The 19,839-nt window shown below is 47.8% G+C and overlaps 1 protein-coding gene across 5 annotated transcripts in view; it reads left to right on the forward strand.

Moving 5' to 3' along the window:
- Positions 1-19,839, forward strand: part of RTKN (rhotekin) — a 606,092-nt gene that overhangs the window by 451,691 nt on the left and 134,562 nt on the right. For all 5 annotated transcript variants that reach the window (XM_085642925.1, XM_085642926.1, XM_085642923.1 and 2 more), the window contains exon 3: positions 10,838-10,899. In XM_085642925.1, the coding sequence (XP_085499051.1) occupies positions 10,838-10,899 (62 nt within the window). The remainder of the gene's footprint in view (positions 1-10,837; positions 10,900-19,839) is intronic.

The raw sequence follows: 19,839 nt of genomic DNA on the forward strand, positions 1-19,839 counted from the left end.
CATTTTTTAACACAGTTATCTTTGAAGATGGTTAATGGGAGAGTTGGGTTATTTAATACAGGGGTGTAGTATGAAAATCGTCCTATCCCTAACTCTTTTCTTACGGCCTTCCATACCTTAAAGCAGCTATACAGAGTCTTAAATTTAACCTTTTTGTAGTAGCTATCATGTGTGTGTATCCAGAAATATCCATAGCAGGATTCCCCGACCAGTTACTGAAAGATTGAGGCGGTGTTTTCCTCTGTAGTATTACATCCTTGTAATAATTCCTTGCTGTATAGTAGTACACAGGACCAGTAGTATCTCCTTAAATTGGGGAGCGCTAGCCCACCTCTATCCTTGGGAAGAGTAAGAAATTTGTATGCTCGCCGGGGTTGTGCGTATGACCATATAAATCTAGAGAAGATACGTTCCATTACTTTGAACCACTGGTTTGTAATTTCTAGGCAGACTGCCCTGAATACATACAAAATCTTTGGAAAGTACACCATTTTAATTGCATTAGTCCTTCCAATAATGGAAAGATGGAGATTATTTACCCGTTGTAAATCTTTTTGTTTTGTATTGAGTAATGGCTTAAGATTTAAATCCACCACTTCCTCTAATTTAGAAGAGATAGTCACCCCCAGGTATGTAGCTCCCAGCACGACCCTAGGATCATCCATCCAAATTTTTTGGTTTAAAACAATTTGTGTCTTTCCTTAGTTTAGCGCATAGCCAGAGACCAGTCCAAATTTTCTGGCCTCGGTCTCAATAACCGGCATTGCTATCTTAGGGTCTGCGGTAACTATAGCAATGTCATCCGCATATGCTAATATTTTTGTTACGTATCCCTGTGATATAATGGGGATTATATGGGTGTTTTTCTCTAAGTAGCGGATGAAAAAATCTATATATATTGCGAAAAGCAATGGCGAGCAAGGGCATCCCTGGCGAGTTCCTCTCGAAACAACGATTTCCTTAGTTAGACTTCCATTAACAGATACGACGGCTCTAGGATTATAATACATTTTTTGTATCGCTTGAATAAACTTGGTTCTAAATCCCAACGTCGCCATTGCTTTCCAAATAAACGGCCAGGAAACCCTATCAAAAGCCTTTTCCGCATCCAAAAGTATCAGGGCCATAGGGTCTCCGGTGGTTTCTGTTCCATCAAAAAGTGTAATAACCCTCTGAATGTGATTTATAGTTGACCTTCCAGGGACGAAACCATGTTGGCTTTTGACGATGACTTTATGTATTATAGGCGCCATTCTATTTGCCAGAATTTTAGAGTATATTTTGGAGTCCGCGTTTATAAGGGTTATTGGGCGATAGGATCCTAATTGTTCTGGGGGTTTCCCTTTTTTAGCAAAAATAACAATTCTTGCCTTAGCCCAGGAGCCGGGAGGTTCCCCCCCAGAAAAGATATGTGTAATTAGATCAATAAATGTATGTTTTATTTCTTCCAGAAATATTCTATAAAATTCTGATGGGATGCAGTCCAGCCCTGTTGCCTTTCCTTTAGGGAGGCTCTTAACAGCTGTTAGGACCTCTTCCATATTTGGTGTTTCCTCCAGAGCCATCTGTATATTTACCTCGAGTTTTGTGGTTTCACAATTCTCTAGGTATTTTTTTATTTCTATGGTATCTCCATGGCTGCTGTCAGTGTATAATTCTTTATAAAACCTCCAAAATGCTTGCGTGATCAGCTCTGGGTCCTTTAACAGTCCTTCTACTGGATCTACAATTTCCCTTATTAAATTAGCATTGGCCTGTTGTCGTAATTGCATCGCCAGTTGATGTCCCACTAGCTCGTTCACTTCATAGACTAGTTCTTTTCGTGCAGTAGCTTTCCGAATTGCTTTATCTGTAAAGATATTAGTGATAGCTGCCTTGGCAACTGCTACTTGGGCTAAAGCGCTAGAAATATCTCTGGTCATATCTATATTACTAGTAGCACTAATGAGATCGATTTCTGCTGATATAAGTTCATCCTGTAACCTCCTTAATTCCTCTTTCTCTCTTTTATTTATTCGAAGCGAATATGACATAGTCTCGCCCCGGATCCCTGCTTTCAGCGTATCCCACACAACCTCTATTGATGAGCTATTAATATTTTCTGTGAGGAATTTTGGTATCCAGTCTTTCATGTGGGTAAGATACTGAGGATCATATAATAATCCACATGTTAGGCTCTGATTTGGCTAGGCTAGTAGTCAAGGTGCAAAAAAGGGGGTTGTGATCAGATAATATCCGGGGCAGTTTGACAGTTTGGGAGGTCCTAATTAATGAACTTGAGAGTAAAATGTAATCAATTCTGGTATGTGTACGATGTGGGTTTGAATAAAAGGTATATCCAGGGTCACCAGTATTAAAATTAGCAATCTGCCAGCTATCCACAAGTCCATGTACAAGACATAAATCTTTAAGCGAGCGGAATACTTTCGGTTTTCGCCCTTTATATACCCAATCATCATTTACGGACCAATTAATGGGAAGGTTTATATTGAAGTCTCCACATACCAGGGCCGGAAGAGGCCAGTGTGTTAATTCATTGGAGACCTCATAGAAGACCGCGGGGTCATCTATATTGTTCCCATAAATGGCACAAATTGTTATTTTTTGCCCTATTTGATGATTACATTCGGTGATAGCCCAACGGCCAAACTTGTCGGTTTTAGATTTATTGAACACCAATCCACTCCCTTTAGCCAGGATAGCCACACCACGATTTTTAACCCCTTGTGAAGTAGCGCAAACCAATTTATAGCCTAGTGTGTTTAACAGCTGTCTCTGGGATCCTTCAATATGCGTTTCCTGCATGCACACGACATTAGCTCCCCAGTTTTGTAACCCAATAGTAACCATTTGCCTTTTTTTTAAGTCGTTTAAACCACCTATGTTCAAAGATAATACCTTTATCGCAGCCATGCTGGTAGAACAAGCATGCCGTATTTTATTTCACATGTGTTCTGATTTCCTGTGGTCCCTAGAACTGTTTCCTTGTTCCTTTTTAACATAAATTTACTATCCTTTGTGTCTAACCTGTCCGAATTTCCCCCCTCCCCTTTGCCCTCCCCCCACCCGCCACCACCTTTGAAGGTTACCTGGGCCAGTCTGGTCCAGGGGTGTGACATCTGCGCAAGCAGGCCCTGTGAGCTGGGCTATTTTGAGATAAATACGATGCTTACTTTTATGGATAATCCGCATCCTAAGACATTTAAATTCCCCGAGCCAATCAAGCTAAGTTCCACATGTTCCACAACATGTATCTATTACAAAATAAGAATTATAATGATTAATTAATCTTAAATGTCCTCTTTTTTACTACAAGATAATGCTTGATTTAGGTTATTTCCCTGAGTGTCGGGAGACTGTCTCTGAGATTTCCCGAAGATAGTTCTCCGCCAGTATTTCACTATTAAAATTTCTTGTAACACCCTTAAATATAATTTTCAATCGTGCTGGGTTTTGAAGGAATATTTTAGCTCCAGCTTTTTCAAATGGTTCAAATAGTTGGCGCATTCTCCACCTTCGCTCCACAGTGGCATGAGCGAAATCTGGTCTGACAAAAAAATTAAACCCTTTATGTTCTCTTTGGGTAGTAGGTCTGGCAAGATCGTAAATTTTTTCACGAAGGAGAAAATTCCCAAAGTAGACCAACATTGCTCTTGGAAATTTATTTTGTTTGTTAGAGTTTCTTGGTAGCATTAAGGGGAAGCGATGGGCTCGCTGGACTTCCCTCTCCATATCCCATGTATCCAGTTCTGGGAATGAAGTTTTTAGTAAGGTGACCATGGCCGCTCTGGCATCATTTCCTTCAAAGTTTTCCGGGATTCCAAGAAACCTTAAATTGTTTCTTCTGGATCTGTTTTCATGATCCTCCACTTTGGCCATGAGATCCCTTATTATTCCGTCATGTTCTGTTTCTTTTTTTTGAAGCGTTGCCACATCAGTTTCAAGATTCTCCGTGCGAGTTTCTACCATAACCATTCTTTCCGAGATCTCAGAACAAATACTACCCACTTTTTTAATAGCACCTTGTAATTTTTCGATTGCTATACGATTCTTTTGACTCTCTTTTTTTACATCCTCATGAAAAAATGTTATTGAGCAAAGCACCTGACTCAGCGAGGGTTCGGGGGTTTTAGCTTTGCAAATTTCTTGATCTTCCTGCATAGCTGAGTTTTGACATGGTATTTCCTCTGCAGATTTAATCCTTGGACTTCTTCGAGGAGGATTAGATCTATCATTAGCGTAGTCCGTATTGTTCCCAGGATCTGTAGTTTCCTCGTTCAGCACGTCTCGTTCTCTTTTGTGTTTTGACCTTTTTTCCCACCCCCACTTTTTTTTTTCCTTGTGTTGATTTCGCTAAGCACTCTTGAATCATTAGTGCCAGAGATCTCCAGTGATGCTGCTCCCCTTCGTGTACTTGGGCTCGATTCTCTTGATTTGCTTAGTTGACTAGAGTCACTAGAGATAGACATTCCTGTTTCATATAGATCTGAGTCGGAGTCTTCGTTTGAAAGAGAATGTACTTTTTCCCCCGCTGGAGGATCTTGTAGATTAAAAGGGTTGGGTAAGGATATTAGCTCTTTTCTCACCTGGCTCAAAAGTTGCTTTTTTTGTTCCAGTTGCTCCATTTCCTCTCTACGGTTTTCTGTGTCTATCTCAATGGGTGTCGTTGTCTTTTCATGGTTTATGTTGGGGTCAGCGTTCAACATTATAACACTCTGGCAATCCTTATGTAAAGGGCTAAATATATTAGAAATTCTTGGTTGCGATGATTCTACTAGGCAGGTGTTCTTTGCAGCTGCTTTTAAGATTTTTATAGTCTGTAATCTCTGCGCTTTTTTAGCCATTAATTCCAGTTTGGTGTCTTCCTCTGTTGTTAGCTCTTTCTCTATGGTGTTACCAAATGCTTAGTCTTTCTCTTTCTCTTTCGCTTTCTCTTTCTCCTTTCTTTTGGTCTGTTCTCTCTCTTTCCCCAACTTTTTATCCATATTTTTATCTTTAATTTTACTTTTTTCATGGGCCTCGTTTTTAACCAGGTTGTTAGCCGAGTCTTTTTCCAGGTCTTTCTCTTTCTCTTTTGCTTTAACTCCTCTGGTTTCCGGTCCTTTGTGTAGTAGAGAAAACAAAAAATATTAATTGAAAAAATAACAGAATTAAGAGAAAATAAATTTAAAGGTGAGGAGCAAATAAAGAAAACTATTAGAGGAGATACTAAAACGAAATAGAAAAATGAAAAAGAGATAGGAAGCCACAAGGACAAATCTAAGAAAGAAATATTTCAAAGACAAAACGGAGACTTTGGAGGAGCCTGAGAGGAATAATATTAATGTGGGAATTAAAAAGGGATAGAAATGGGGGAACTGAAAGGCACTCAAGAAAAGATTACCTCAAGAAATAAAAGCAATAAAAAGAACTAAGAAAAGGGAAAAAGAGAAAAAACTAGAGAGGAAAACTTAAATGTAAATAAAGGAAATTAGGAATTAATAACAAGAGAGAGCAAAGGACACAGAAGCCAGTGGAATAAGAAATTGTAAATTAAAAAAACAAGCATTTGCAATGCAATCGGTCTCGCCTTTGGGACCTTATATGTATTTAGCTATGCAGCACATTAGCCTGCGCCCTGAAACATCTACTGTTCTTTAACTTGGAGGTAAAGCAAGCACCAAACTGCGTGACACGCCAGGTGTGGGAACAAATGGAGACAAATATTTCCTTTCAGCGGGAAATGGTATAGTCCAAAGCTCTGTTTTTAATATAAAAGCAGGGCCTTCGGTGGTCATATCACTGAAAATACAGGATATGAAAAAAATATTATAGTCTATGGGTGCTCAGTGGAAGACAACTTCTAGGGACCGGAATTTAGAGAATTCTCACGGGATTCTGGTATTTTACTGACCTCTGCTGGTCGTTTTCTATCAAGAAAGTTAAATAGCCGCAGTTGAACAGAAAATAAGTCCCTAAGCGGAAGCAGACAAGTCCTAGAGCTGATCCCTGGAGCACACAAAGTACATACACATATAAGTATGTACTTAAGTATATACAAGAGGTCTCAAATGCTCGAGCTAAAAAGCTTTGGCTAAAGAAGGAAGGAGAGTAAGAATCCTTTACCGTAACTTATCTGTGTGCGTTCAGCCAGAAGGGCTTCTGGGCGCTGAACGGGAGATGTTTACTGCGCACAGAGGCTGAATTCTAGGATGTCAGAAATTAAAGGAAGGGTATGTCTGGCAGAAACTGACTCCATCCTCAGCAGGACTGGAGTAGAGGCAGGCAGCACCCCCCAACAGATGCCCGCACCCCACCCGACCGCCTTATGCCCCTCCTGGCATGGGTGGGGTCGGCAGGGCGAGAGCCCTGACCCCTCAAAGTGCACCCCCCGCCAGGGCAGGAAGGAGAAATGTGTTAAGAAGCAGAAACCGGTGGGACGAGGAGCCTCCATTAATATCAATCATGCGCTTTGTATCGATTCCCATTAGGAGTAAAGATGAGAAAAGGAAAGATGGGGGACAGAGCGGAGATTGTGAGAAGGGAGAGGGGGCAACGGGACAGGAGAGAGAGGACAGGCGGAGAGAGGCAATTGTAGAGGAGAGAAGCGAGGGGATGAGAGATGGAAATAGGGGGAGCGAGGAACGAGTGTGGGGGAGAGAGGGACGCACACAGAGAGTGTGGAACCGAGGGGAGCAGAAACACGGGGCGGCAGGAAAGACACAGAAACAAGGAGTAGAAAGAGAGACACGAAGAAACAATCGGAAAACTGGAAAAGAGTGGGCGATAGAGGGCAAGAAACAGAATGAAAGAGGAAGAAAGAGTGACCAGGGAGGGACCGCGGAAGAATGAGGGAGAGAGGGAGGAGAGACCGGTGGAACGAGTGACAAGGGAGGGACCAAGGAAGAATGAGGGAGAGAGAGAGAGGAGAGACTAGTGGAACGAGTGACAAGGGACGGACCACGGAAGAATGAGAGAGGGAGGGGGAAAGAGAGAGAGAGACAAGGGAGAGAGAGAGAGAGAGACAAGGGAGTGATCACGGAAGAATGAGAGAGAGAGAGTGAGAGAGAGAAAGAGAGAGAGAGAGAGAGAGAGAAAGAGAGTGAGTGACAAGGGACGGACCGCGGGAGGGGGGGGGGGGTGAGGAGAGAGGGTGGAAACGGTGAAAGAGGGAGGGCCTACAGCAGAATGGCAGAGAGGACCATGGCGGCGGTGGGTGGGGGGTTGGGGGTAGGGTGGAGGGGTCTGGGTGGAGGGAGGTGTAGAGAGGCAGACAGAATTAAGAACTCGAGTGAAAGCAGAAATATTGAGAACAAGCATTTACAATGCAATGGTCTCGGCATTGGTAAAGTTAGAGCTATTGGCATTGCTCATGACATTATTTTTGTTGATGTTTTTGTTTTTAAAACATTTAAAGAAACGGCATTGTCATGAGCAATGCCAATATCTCTAACTTTAACAATGCCGTGACAGTTGCATTGTAAATGCTTGTTTCTTCTGCTCAGGATGTCCCCATTAATATTAGACATACACGAAGGACTCTTTGGGTGAGAAATAACTGTCAATCGTATTCATTAGGTTGTTAAACAGGGAATGAAAGAAGATAAGAGAAGGAATGAGAGAAGGAAGGAGTAAACGAAGGGGTAAACGAAGGAATGATATATGGAAGGGATAAAGGAAGGAATGAGAAATTGAAGGATAGAAGGAAAGAACGAGAGAAGAACGGAGTGATGGAAGGGGTGAAGAAAGAAATGAGAGAAGAAAGGGGTAACGGACAGAACGAGAGAAGAAAGGAGTGACGCACGGGAGCCCCATTTGAGCAGACACTTCCTGCTACACCGCAGGCTCCGCACATGTCCCGGGCAAGGATGCCTGGCTTCCTGTGGGCCGCGGCGGTGATTCTGTTGCTTCGGCAGTAAAAGGGGTAGGCTCCCTCGTAATTTTAATATAAAATAAAGGAGGAAACTCACCAGTACACGCCGAGATATGGGGAAATCCAGGAGCTGGTCACCGGCAGCTGCTGCTTCTTGGGGACGCAGTGATCAGTTTCGGCAATACGGCGGCAGAACAGCCGTGGGCGAGCGCGGCGCAGGAGCTGCACAGGGGGCAACGTGCTGCTACCAGAATTCTCTTCCGGGGCAGAGGAGGGGGAGGCAGGGACGGGGCAATCCACTACGGGGGAGCCTGCAGCTGTGAGCAGGCAGAGATTGGCTCAAGCAACAGGGATAAGAGCTGGGCAGAAATATCTTTAATGCCCTGTAACACATGTCTGACATGGGTGTAGGTAGACACAGGCGGGGGCGGAAGTGCTTGAAGTGGTTTGGAATGAGCCCCTGTTTGTGTTTGCCATAGTCATTTGCAGCTTCACAGCTGATCCATGGTGGGGTGGGGTATAGCGCCTCCTTGCACTTTATGGCTTCCAGGGCTCTAACAATGGCGCCGGTCTATTCACATGCATCGGCTGCAGGTGTGTGTGCTTAAAACTGAGCCCTGAATGGAAGAGGGCTTCTGCTGTCCACGGTGACTGCGGGTGGGGTCTCCCGGCAGCCTCAGTAATGCAGGGGTGTCACATGGTAACTGACTCGATCAGTCCAGAACCCCCAAACCATGAGAAAACCCCCAACCACGAGAAATGGCTACGTAGATGGAGGTGAGCAAAGAGGGCGGGGAGCCTGAGGGTAAAACAGTCTGGCTGAAGGGACAGAAGAAGACGGAGTGGCGACGTGTGTGATGGAGTTGAAAGTCCGCGTGTGTCGAAAAAAGGATATTGAATACAGAGACTGTGTGTGTGTGAGAGAGAGAGAGAGGAAAGAGTGCTACGGGGAGAGATAATAATGACATGCTTCAAGGGAGGGAGAAGGAGAGAGTGATTGCGTAAGGGGGGGGAGTTAGAGTATGTGAGAGCGAGGACCGAAGCGAATGAAGAGAGCCAGAGTGAAGGAACTGAGTGAGAGACAGGAAAGAGCAGTAAGCGAGAGCGAAGGGAGAGCGAACGGGATTAAATGCTGAACGAGATTGTAAGGGGTGACTATGACTGAGAACGAAAGCGAAAGAATGTGGGGGAGAGAAGGGAAAATGGGTGAGAACGAAGGGCGAGTGAAGGCAGAGAATGAGTGAGAGCGAGTGAGCCGGGCCCCAACCCGGGGCTCCTCCACGAATCCCACCCACCTCGCAGAGCCATCATTGCCCTCGGGCCCCTCCCCTTGGACGCGGCAGTTAAGGGAACAGCGAGGATGACCGGGAAACCAGTGCCCGCAATAAGGGCAATTTCACACCGAGATTAGACGCGCTGCAGCAAGAGGGCTCCCCGGGGAGGCGCGGCGAGGGCACGGGGAGGGGAGGGCAGCAAGCGCCGGGCCCAGAGGCTTGTGGGAGTGAGGCACGGGGAGAGTGATCCCAGCATACCAGAGTACTGCAGACTCAGGGGAGAAAGAGAGCATACTATACAAGAGTACCACAAGCCAGGGGGGCAAGTGTAATCACCGGCAGCTGCTGCTTCTTGGGGACGTAGTGATCAGTTTCGTCAATACGGCGGCAGAACAGCCGTGGGCGAGCGCGGCGCAGGAGCTGCACAGGGGGCAACGTGCTGCTACCAGAATTCTCTTCCGGGTGGGCAGAGGAGGGGGAGGCAGGGACAGGGCAATCCCACCGCATACTTGTGCAGCAGATAAATTAGAACCGCACCAGAGGTGAGCAGGGTTGCACGCAGGGTCCGACGTGTGGCAGAGAGGACGAGCACACCACCGCCTTTCTCCAAGGCAGGCAGAGCAGAAATGCCTCGGAGAAAGGGAGCCTCATTTTCGGATTTGGGGGCGTGTTTTGCTGTTGTCTCCTCCCTGAGACTTCTCGCAAAAAACACGCCCCCCGATCCGAAAAAGACGGGGCTTCAACGGAGTGACTGGACCTCTTCTCCAGTGGCTGGCCAGCATTTAAGAGGCCAGCCAATGGAGAACAGGATAGAAGAGGGGCGGGTGCAAGCCCCTCTTCTCAAAGTCACTCCAACTCATTAAATCTCGGAGCGAGACTGCGCAAGCGCAGCCTTTCGCAGCCGAGACCTAATAAACGAGAGTATACGCGTCCGTTGGGGGCGGGGCGAGAGGGATGAGAGAAAGACGCAGGGACATGTGTGCGGTGAGATGGGGAAACAGTGCCTGTACGCTCCAGCAGGATGTGTAAATAGATGAATAAAGCAGAGCCACGCTGAAGCGAATTCATCGAGATCATTTGTAATGGAGGGAGGAGAAAGAGGAAAGGACTGCGCTCTTCTGGGCACCGGATCATGGGTGGGCTGGAGGGGGGCTTCTGACCGTAGCAGCCCCCCGCTCTCTTCCAGCACAGAGGGTGACCCCAAGAGGTTGTGCAGGAGCGCAGGCATCTGTACCCCTTCCCAAGGGCGAGGACGGGGTGAGTTCTCCCCGAGGCCTCGTGAAGAGGCAGGAAGCCTCCTCCCAGTGGAGTTTAATACCCCACGGTGGCGCTGAAGGGCCATGTGTCTCACAGGTAGTGCCAAGGTCTCCTGTGGTGTCTAAGCGCTATACTCTCTGCTTGTGACATGTATATACGGGTCATGCAAAGCTCTCATGTGGTTTCTAAGCGCTATACTCTCTGCTTGTGACATGTATATACTGGTCATGCCAAGCTATCATGTGGTTTCTAAGCACTAGACTCTTTGCCTGTCACATGTGTGTACCATTACTGTGTCTCACGGGTCATGCTAAGGTCTCCTGTGGCGTCTAAGCACTAGACTCTCTGCCTGTCACATGTATATACGGGTCATGCCAAGCTCTCATGTGGTTTCTAAGCACTACACTCTCTGCCTGTGACATGTATGTACCGTGCCTGTGTTCTCTATCCGCAGCCCGTCTGATGCCGGACCCATGGATGACCGACTTCCGTGCAAGGGACGCGTCTCCATCTCAGGTATGTCTGTCTGTCTGATTGAAGGGCTGTCTCGCCACTGGTGGAGCGCGTAGTCTCATTACCGGAATGTGTTTTCTCGCCCCTGGAGTGGGGTGGGTTGTGGTATTAGTGGAATATGTTGTCTCACCACTGGAGCACATGATCTCCTTACTGGGGTGGTTGTCTCGCCCCTGGAGTAGGTTGTCCCGCCCCTGAGCAGGTTGTCACACACATGGAGTGGGTGGCCTCACCCCTGGAGTAGGCTGTCTCGCCCCTATGAGTTGGGTGTCTCACCCCTGGAGTAAGTTGTTTCGCCCCTGGAGTAGGTTGTCCTACCCCTAGAGTGGGCTGTCTCATCCCTCTGTGTAGGTTGTCTTGCTCCTGGAGTGCGTTGTCTCGCCCCTGGAGTAGTTTGTCTCACTCCCATGTGTGAGGTGTCTCACCCCTGGAGTAGGTTGTCTCGTCCCTGGAGTGGGTGGTCTCGTCTCAGAAGTTGGGTGTCTCGCCACGGAAGTGGGCTGTCTCACCCCTATGAGTAGGTTGTCTCACCTCTGTAAGTAGGGTGTCTCGAGCTGGAGTAGGGTGTTTCACCTATGTATGTACATGTATGTATTTATGTGTGTATATATGTATGTAGGTGTGCGTGTATGTTTGCATGTATGTCTGTGTTTATGTATGTTTGGGTGTATGTAGGTGTGTGTATGCTGGTATGTATGTATTTGTGTATATGTAACCCTGTGTGTGTGGATGTAGGTATGTATGTATGTATATATTGGGGTATGTATAAAGCGCCTCTATGGCCGTGGAATGCAGCGAGCACTTTACTCACACGACAGGGTACTGTTTATGTTTAGGTATTTGTAAAGCGCATGGCTGCCCGAAGGCTTCCCAGCCCTGGTTAGAGGAACTGCAAAGGTCATGTGCCGGTCATGGATGCGCGGTGGGTCTTTACCACACAGACCATCTGAAATGTCATCTGTGACACTGAAGAGCTGCATAGGAGCGGGGCAGGGGGGGGGGTGTGAAGACATGGGATGGGGGTGCATAGCTATATAGGGCCTGGGGAGTGGGGGGCATGGGAGATTCAAGAGACACCTCCGTCCTTCCATTCTGGGCAGACTGTCACATGTACACACACACACCTCTGTAAATAAACGTGCATTGCCTGCCCCCAGCGGACGAGGGCCCTGCTGGAAGCCGTGGGGGTCCGAGGTAAGAGGGGCCCTAGCAGGTGAGCTCCTCTGCTAGAGGTGAAGAGGCTTCTGTCGTGTCGCCATGACTGACTTTGTCCCGGACTTCCGGGCCAGGCATGGCCGGATGAGGAGAAAAGGGGGGTGCGAGTGCGCGCGCCAGTTGTAAGCCGAGTAAGGAAAAATATAGACGGCTTGTAAAATACCGCTCGTGTCCGCGCCTTTATTTAAGGCGCGTGACACTAAAGCTTCTATACGCTACAGAGGCTGCTCGAAGACTCACTCAGGCCTTCCCAGCGCTATCATTGCTCACTTCTAGTTGCGAGTTATTAGTGCCAGGGCTGTCGTCAGAAGGCCTCTGCAGTCTGCACCACACAGTGCCCCTGTCATGCTGCCAGTGACGGTACCAACACAACTACTAACATCACACGCCTACAAGTGCGACCATACGGACTATTCCAGGCCCCCAAAGCTTATAGGAGTTACTTGGGAGGCAGATAATAGGCATCTTTAATGTGTACTGAATTCATAATTAACTGTTGTGTGACCATCTCTAAATTAGCCAGACAGCGCCACCTTGTGGCAGCCTGTCATAAGTGCCATTGTTGACAATTAAGTGCTAGTACTGAGCACTGGAAGCTACCGGCTCAAATTAGGCAGTGGTGTTATGCCGGACATATGCTGACCGCTCAGGACAGACAGCAATGTGTACATGTTAAGTGACACTTTTTTCCCGCACATGTTCATTCTACACTCATCTCCTGTGACCCGGAAGAACATGTCTTTTAGGAGCTCTGGTTCCCAGTCCCTTCCGGGTAATAGTTCACTTTGCAGGGCTTGCGAAGTCATTTTTTTTCAAAAGTAAGACGTCTACTGCTTAATTTGTAAGAGAATAGATGCGGGGGCCCAAAATGTTGCTCAGAAGCCGGTAGCGGGCACTACTGAATGCCAGTGTGCTGAGTACAAAGGCGCTATACTCTTGAAGGCACCTCGCGCCTCCTTCACCCATCAACCACCCAGCACTCCACGCCCCTTCACCTCACTTCTGTGGTTCCTGCTTTCTCCCTTTGTCAAGGATTTTCCACCTTTCTCTCTTCTTTGTGTGTTTTTCTCTTTCTTGCTCTGGGTCAAAGTTTACTGAGGTCAAATAAATGCAGATGGCCAAAAATGTGTTGGTGGCCCCCGCCTGCAACCACTGGCTCAAATTAAACTCTGAATATGGGGGTATCATGTCTAACATCCAAGGCTCTGAAGCCAGCACCCCCGGGGACCCCCTCGAAGGACGAGGCCATCAGAATATTCCCGTAGCCCACGCTGGAGAAATACTTTCTGATGGTTCTACTTCCTGTCCCTGGTGCTTCTTGTTATAGAAAACCAGGTCCCGCTGCGAGCTTCATTCCCCTGCAGCATGTCTTCACTACATGTTATCATTCTTTCCATATTTATCTGTTTTAGGTCTGGCCCTTGTGACTGCTTTAGCTGTCTCGTCAGACGGTTATTTTTCCCATGTTAGCTCACTATTTACAACTCTGGGTTGTCATGTGATACCGTAATGCTTTCTGGGTATTGTAGTCTTTGTGTTATACCGACTCAGATGAAGCCAAGGATTTGTGGGGTGAAGGCTGGGACTGGAAGCAGCGTCCCCGATGACAGGGAGAGAGGTGCCTACTGTCCTGTAGGTGCAGCTAGAGTAGGGCTAAACCCTTATTACGTTTTGGGCCCAGCAAGGGGGCCTCAGACCTCAGATCCTGTCCCTCGCCCCTCCCCCCGCCTCCCAGCATCAGGAGCTCAGACCTCAGATCCTACCCGGGCATCAGATCTCAGATCTTGTCCATCCCAACATCAGGACCTCAGGCACCGCCCCCGCCCCCTTCCAGCACCAGGGTCCCCAGGGCCTCAGATCCCAGATCCTGCCCCCCCCCCCCCCCACCCCCAGTTCCCCTCCACACCAGGGCCTCAGATCTCATATCCTTGGCCCTGGCCATGTTTGCTGCTGCTCCTGCCCCTTCTTCCCCCACCCCAGGGCCTCCGATCCCAGATCCCATGTTTGCTGCTGCTCCGGTCCCCACCCCCTCACCCCCTCTTAGCACAGGGGCTCAGATCCCTTGTTTGCTGCTGCTCCTGCCCCACCCCCTAACCCCCTCTTCGCACAGGGGCTCAGAGCCCATGTTTGCATGTCTGCTGCTCTCCTGCCCGCGCCTCTTCCTGTCCCCCCGGAGGGTGTAATTTCGGCCTGGGCTGCACCGCAGTGAGCCTCGGGCCTCCCTGGTCCTGGCAGCCCAGCGCATTCCCCAATCTTGGCTTCGGATCCTCCCAGCCACGGCTGGAGCACAAGGCCCCCCCGAAACTACTCCCGGCCTTTGATGTGGGAACTGCTGGGAAGAGTCATGGGACAGACCGGCACCGGTGGAGCGGCAGCGACCTCTGCCGGCCGCCGGTGGTAGCGCAGGCAGGAATCTGTAATAAATACTCGGGAGAACCGTGTACTACACCGGGGCGGACCGGGTTGATGTCAACTGAGCCCCCCAACACCCCCATCTCCAAACCCTCATCCGCGCGCACAGCAGCCTCGGAACAGCCTGGGCTCCCTGTCCATCAGGGGGTTTCTGTCTGCAGAGGAGAAAACGTCTCTCCCTGATGAAGACGGCTGCTGTGATCTCATAAGAGGCTCTGACGCGGGTGTGATGAAGGTCTGATCATCCCCCTACTGCTTTGCTGCAGGCTGGTGTAATATCATCACACTATGGGGCATACATACAAGGACAAGGCGCAGCGCGACGCCGCAGCACATTCTGCCGCTCCGCTTCATTTAAAAAACACACCGATGCGCCATATTTACAAGAATACGGCGCACCCCGTTCAATAACGAGGAGACATGAAAGTATTCCTCTTCTTAGTGCCAATATAGCGCCTGCAATTGCATGGCATTAGTGTTTGGCGCTGCCTCAGATTTACGGATCCTTGTAAAGCTGGGGCCGCCGTGGAACGCCGACAGCAACACCCATTGCACGCCCCTTTCATGCAGAAAACTGAGTGAAAAGAGTACGATATTTACAAAGCTAGGGTGAGCCGCAAAAAGTGGGTTGTTGCCACTTTGTAAATATGGTGCAGGACATTGCAGCACCAGAAGGTCGATAAAAGGGATGTTCCAGTGGCGCAATCCCATTGTACATATACCCCCATGTCTGTTAATGTTTCTTGTTACCCTCCCCAGTGCACCCTTCCCCCCAGGATTGGACACTAAAGTACGGAAGAGGCATCCAGGACTGGGCACTCAAGTACAGAAGAGACATCCAGGACTGGGCACTCAAGTACAGAAGAGACATCCAGGACTGGGCACTCAAGTACAGAAGAGACATCCAGGAGTGGGCACTCAAGAACAGAAGAGACATCCAGGACTGGACACTAAAGTACGGAAGAGGTCTCTACGACTGCACACTAAAGTACAGAAGAGACATCCAGGACTGGACACTAAAGTACAGAAGAGACATCCAGGACTGGACACTAAAGTACAGAAGAGGCATCCAGGTCTGGGCACTCAAGTGCAGAAGAGACATCCAGGACTGGACACTAAAGTATGGAAAAGGCCTCTACGACTGCACACAAAAGTACAGAAGAGACATCCAGGACTGGACACTAACACACGGAAAAGGCATCTACAACTGCACACAAAAGTACAGAAGAGACATCCAGGACTGGACACTAAAGTACGGAAAAGGCATCAACGACTGCACAGTAAAGTACAGAAGAGACATCCAGGACTGGACACTAAAGTACAGAAGAGGCCTCTAGGACTGGACACTAAACTAGAGAAGAGACATCCAGGACTGGACACTAAAGTACAGAAGAGACATCCAGGCCCGGACACCAAAGTACAGAAGAGGCCTCTAGGACTGGACAGTAAAGCACAGAAGAGACATCCAGAACTGGACACTAAAGTACAGAAGAGACATTAAGGCCTGGACACTAAACTACAAAAGAGACATCCAGGCCTGGACACTAAAGTGCTGAAGAGACCTCTAGGACTGCACACTAAACTAGAGAAGAGACATCCAGGGCTAGACACTAAAGTATAGAAGAGACATCCAGGCCTGAACACTAAAGTACAGAAAAGACCTCTAGGACTGGGCACTAAAGTACAGAAGAGACATCCAGGCCTGGCCACTAAACTAAAGAAGAAATATCCAGGCCTGGACACTAAACTATGGAAGAGATATCCAGGCCTGGACACTAAAGTACAGAAGAGACAGCCAGGGCAGGACACTAAAGTACAGAATAGACATCCAGGCCTGAACACTAAAGTAGAGAAGAGGCCACTAGGACTGGACACTCAAGTACAGAAGAGACATCCAGGCCTGGATGCAAAACTACAGAAGAGACATCCAGACCTGGACACTAAATTACAGAACAGACATCTAGGACTGGACACTAAAGTACAGAAGAGGCCGTCAGGACTGGATACTAAGGTACAGAAGAGACATCTAGGACTGTACACTAAATTACAGAAGAGACATCTAGGACTGGAGTCTAAAGTATAGAAGGATCATCCCAGCCATCGAGCTTTGGATCCGGTTTGTGGCATAACGTGCGTCGCCACCCTGCCTTGACTGAACTGCATTACGACATCTTCCTTACCTCCCTAATTGAAGTCCCCCTCTCATTCGTTTAAGATTCGCCCATTGTTGCTATGGCTAGGCTCAATCGGAGCCTCCATGCGCCCTGTGACCCCGCCCGTATTACACGAGGCACTATAAAATTCAGGCTTGTATTTTACCCGTCCTGATGATGATCCTATTACTGTTTTAAAAGGATCGAAACATTGTTGACTTGTGTAAACAGTATGCACATTAATCCAATGTGATAAAAGAAGTGCATTAACTGTTTTGTCTAAGGTTCCCACAATTATCCCCAAATTTCCCTTGTATTGCCTGAAATGTTTTTGTCCAAATGTAATTGTTATGTGTTTTGCAGGATGCAGGACTGTGTCCCACGGTATTGATCGGCTCCTAATTGTTTTTGAATCTATCAATTTATTAAATTGGTTGTCCGGCTGGACATTTTCAATATAGCACTGATTCACGTCTATATTTATCCCATCCATATTGTTTCGTTTAAGGACCAGGGTTTCTATATAAAACCTTCACCCAAGGTCCTCATCTGCCTTGTGGGTTCCCTTGTTCTGTTGCAGCATATCACCCTGAAGACGCTGCAGCACAATCTTATGCCGAGATATTGGTGAAGTATGAGAAGGCGGCAGCAGGTTTGTGATAAATGTGCAAGATTGGAAAGGAACGCTGGGTTTGGGCCTCCAAAGCCAGTGATATTAGGGATCCGCAGGTTCCATCTTGAAGCACACGAGGGAGGCCAGAGAATTGCTTCAGGGGTGCCTTGAGCTAGTTATAGCGCGGCACCGGCAGGACCAGGGTTCAAATTTACCAATAGAGAGGAATTGCAAGAGATCGGAAGAAAGGGAGAAGACCTGTGAGGCTGGAGGCTGTTAATATTCATTTATAATGTGCACTCCATTGACTTCACCAGATCCAGGTGAAAGAAAAAATGAGGCTGCAAAGGGAAAGAGGAAAAGGGCAAAATATACTCGGAAGGAGAAGCCAGAGAAAGAAGACAATCTGCTGCACAAATAACAACGTATTTGGGAACTGAGGTTTTTTTAACCTTTTTTAAGAGTCAATGTCATCAAAGCAGCAGCGTGACCCGCACCAGGCCATTACCATGATTTAAACCCCATCCTGTCTTAGTACCTGACACAGAGGTTTCTACTGCAGAAGACTGCGCCACCCCTTGAGCCAAGAACTTTGAAGAGGAGTCGCATCTCTACGCCTCACACGTCTCCATCGGCCTCCCCTCAACAACTGATCCTGGTTCGGTGGGCTGTGGACAGCTGCCTATGACAGCTCTGGGTCCAGGTTTCTCAGTGATATCACTGCCAGAATCTCTTCCATAGACTTGAGTTTACTCCAGAAAGGTTTCTGGTGAGACCTCATAACGGTGGAGCTTGCCCTGTTGAAGCAGATACAATATGAAGCCTCTTTCTTCCAGGCTGAGACTATCCAAGACCATCTGACCTTTGGACATGACCTGAAAACATGGCAGCAAATGGTTAAGCCATGAAGTGAGCGCAAATAGGTCACTTAGTGCTAATCAGGGACCTATACAATGAATGAATGAATAAAAGGCATTTATATAGCGCACAGCTACTCAGAAGAGTGTCCCGGCACATCAGAGGCCAGAGAGCAACCACCTACACGTACTTCGATTACAGAAGAGAATAAAGGAAGAAGCTAAGGGAAACTCCATTATTGATTAAAAAGCAAAGTTTTGAGGAGCTTCCTAAACGTAGCTAAATCCGACACGACTCTCAATGATGTGGGAAGCGCATTCCAGGCCTGTGCACCGAGGAACCCACAACTGGAGCTACCTGAACGGGCATGAGATATTCTAGGTACCGCTGCCAGATTCATAGAGGAGGATCTCAGCGTTCTGGAAGGAGCATAGTCGGCAATCCTTCTGCAAAGGTACCTAGCACCCCTTCCCTGAAAGGCCTTAAAGAATAACACCATGGCCTTACATCTGATTCTATTTCTTACTGGGAGCCAATGGAGCGCTCTGAGATGGGGGGGACATATGAGTCCCAGCTTTCAGCCTGACCATGGCTCTGGCCGCAGCATTTTGTGACACCTGCAGATGCTTGAGAAGATATTCTGGGAGGCCAAGGTAAAGTATATTCACGTAGTGCAATCTTGAAGTAATCAATACCTGGACCACGGATTTCCTGCAGTCTAAAGACAGGAGTGGAAGGAACTTCCTCAGCATCCGAAGTAGTCCAAAGCACGTTCCCACTACTGATTGGCCCTGGGCCTTCATAGATAGGCTGTGGTCTATCAAGATGCCTAGGTTCTTTCCCGTTTGTTGAGTGGCGTGAGGTGGAGACATATCTTTTGGCCACCAGAGTCTCCAGTCATCTGGCGGTAGAGTGCCAAAAAAGATAATTTCCGACTTTTCCGGTTTGCATTTGAGCTGGTTCATTCTTAACCATACAAATACTTTTGAAAGGCAGGTTTTCATCTTGGCTCCCTCAAAGCTCCTACCTTTGTCACAAGTGAAAAGGAGCTGTGTGTCGTCAGCGTATGAAATCATTTCAGCTCTGTATGTCTCCGCCAGGGCAGCTAGAGGGGACATATAAAGATTTAATAATGTGGTGCTCAGAATGGAACCCTGAGGGACCCCCCACATCCATACCCGGGATTCCAGCTGCAAAGGGAGGCGGCCAGACCTCCTGGTCCCTATCTTCCAAAAAGAAGGCGAGCCATTTTGAAACTGAGCCACCGATACTGAGAGTCTGGGTCCTGTCCAAGAGCTTATCATGGGGGAGGGTATCGAAGGCCTCTGACAGGTCTAACAGGATCAAAATGGCTTTCCCTCCCCATCCTGGCTTTCCTTAATGTGTTTGGAGACCTTTAGTAGAGCAGACTCGGTACTATGGTTAGCTCTGAAATCAGACTGACTAATGTGCACAAGGTTGTTGGTCTCCACATAGTCAGTAACCACCGAGTTAACATATTTCTCCAGAACCTTGGAAAAGGCAGGGAGATAGACCTATAATTTGCTGGTATTTTAGGATCAGCGGAAGGCTTTTAAAGCAGAGGCAGAATTTTTGCCCGTTTCCACCTAGAAGGCATGTGTCCGGTATCGAATGAGATATTACAAATTTTATTAACCACTGGATTAATTGTCTGTGCTATGGAAACTAGCA

This window comes from Triturus cristatus, chromosome 2_2 (assembly GCF_964204655.1).
Source record: "Triturus cristatus chromosome 2_2, aTriCri1.1, whole genome shotgun sequence".
Lineage (NCBI taxonomy): Eukaryota > Metazoa > Chordata > Amphibia > Caudata > Salamandridae > Triturus > Triturus cristatus.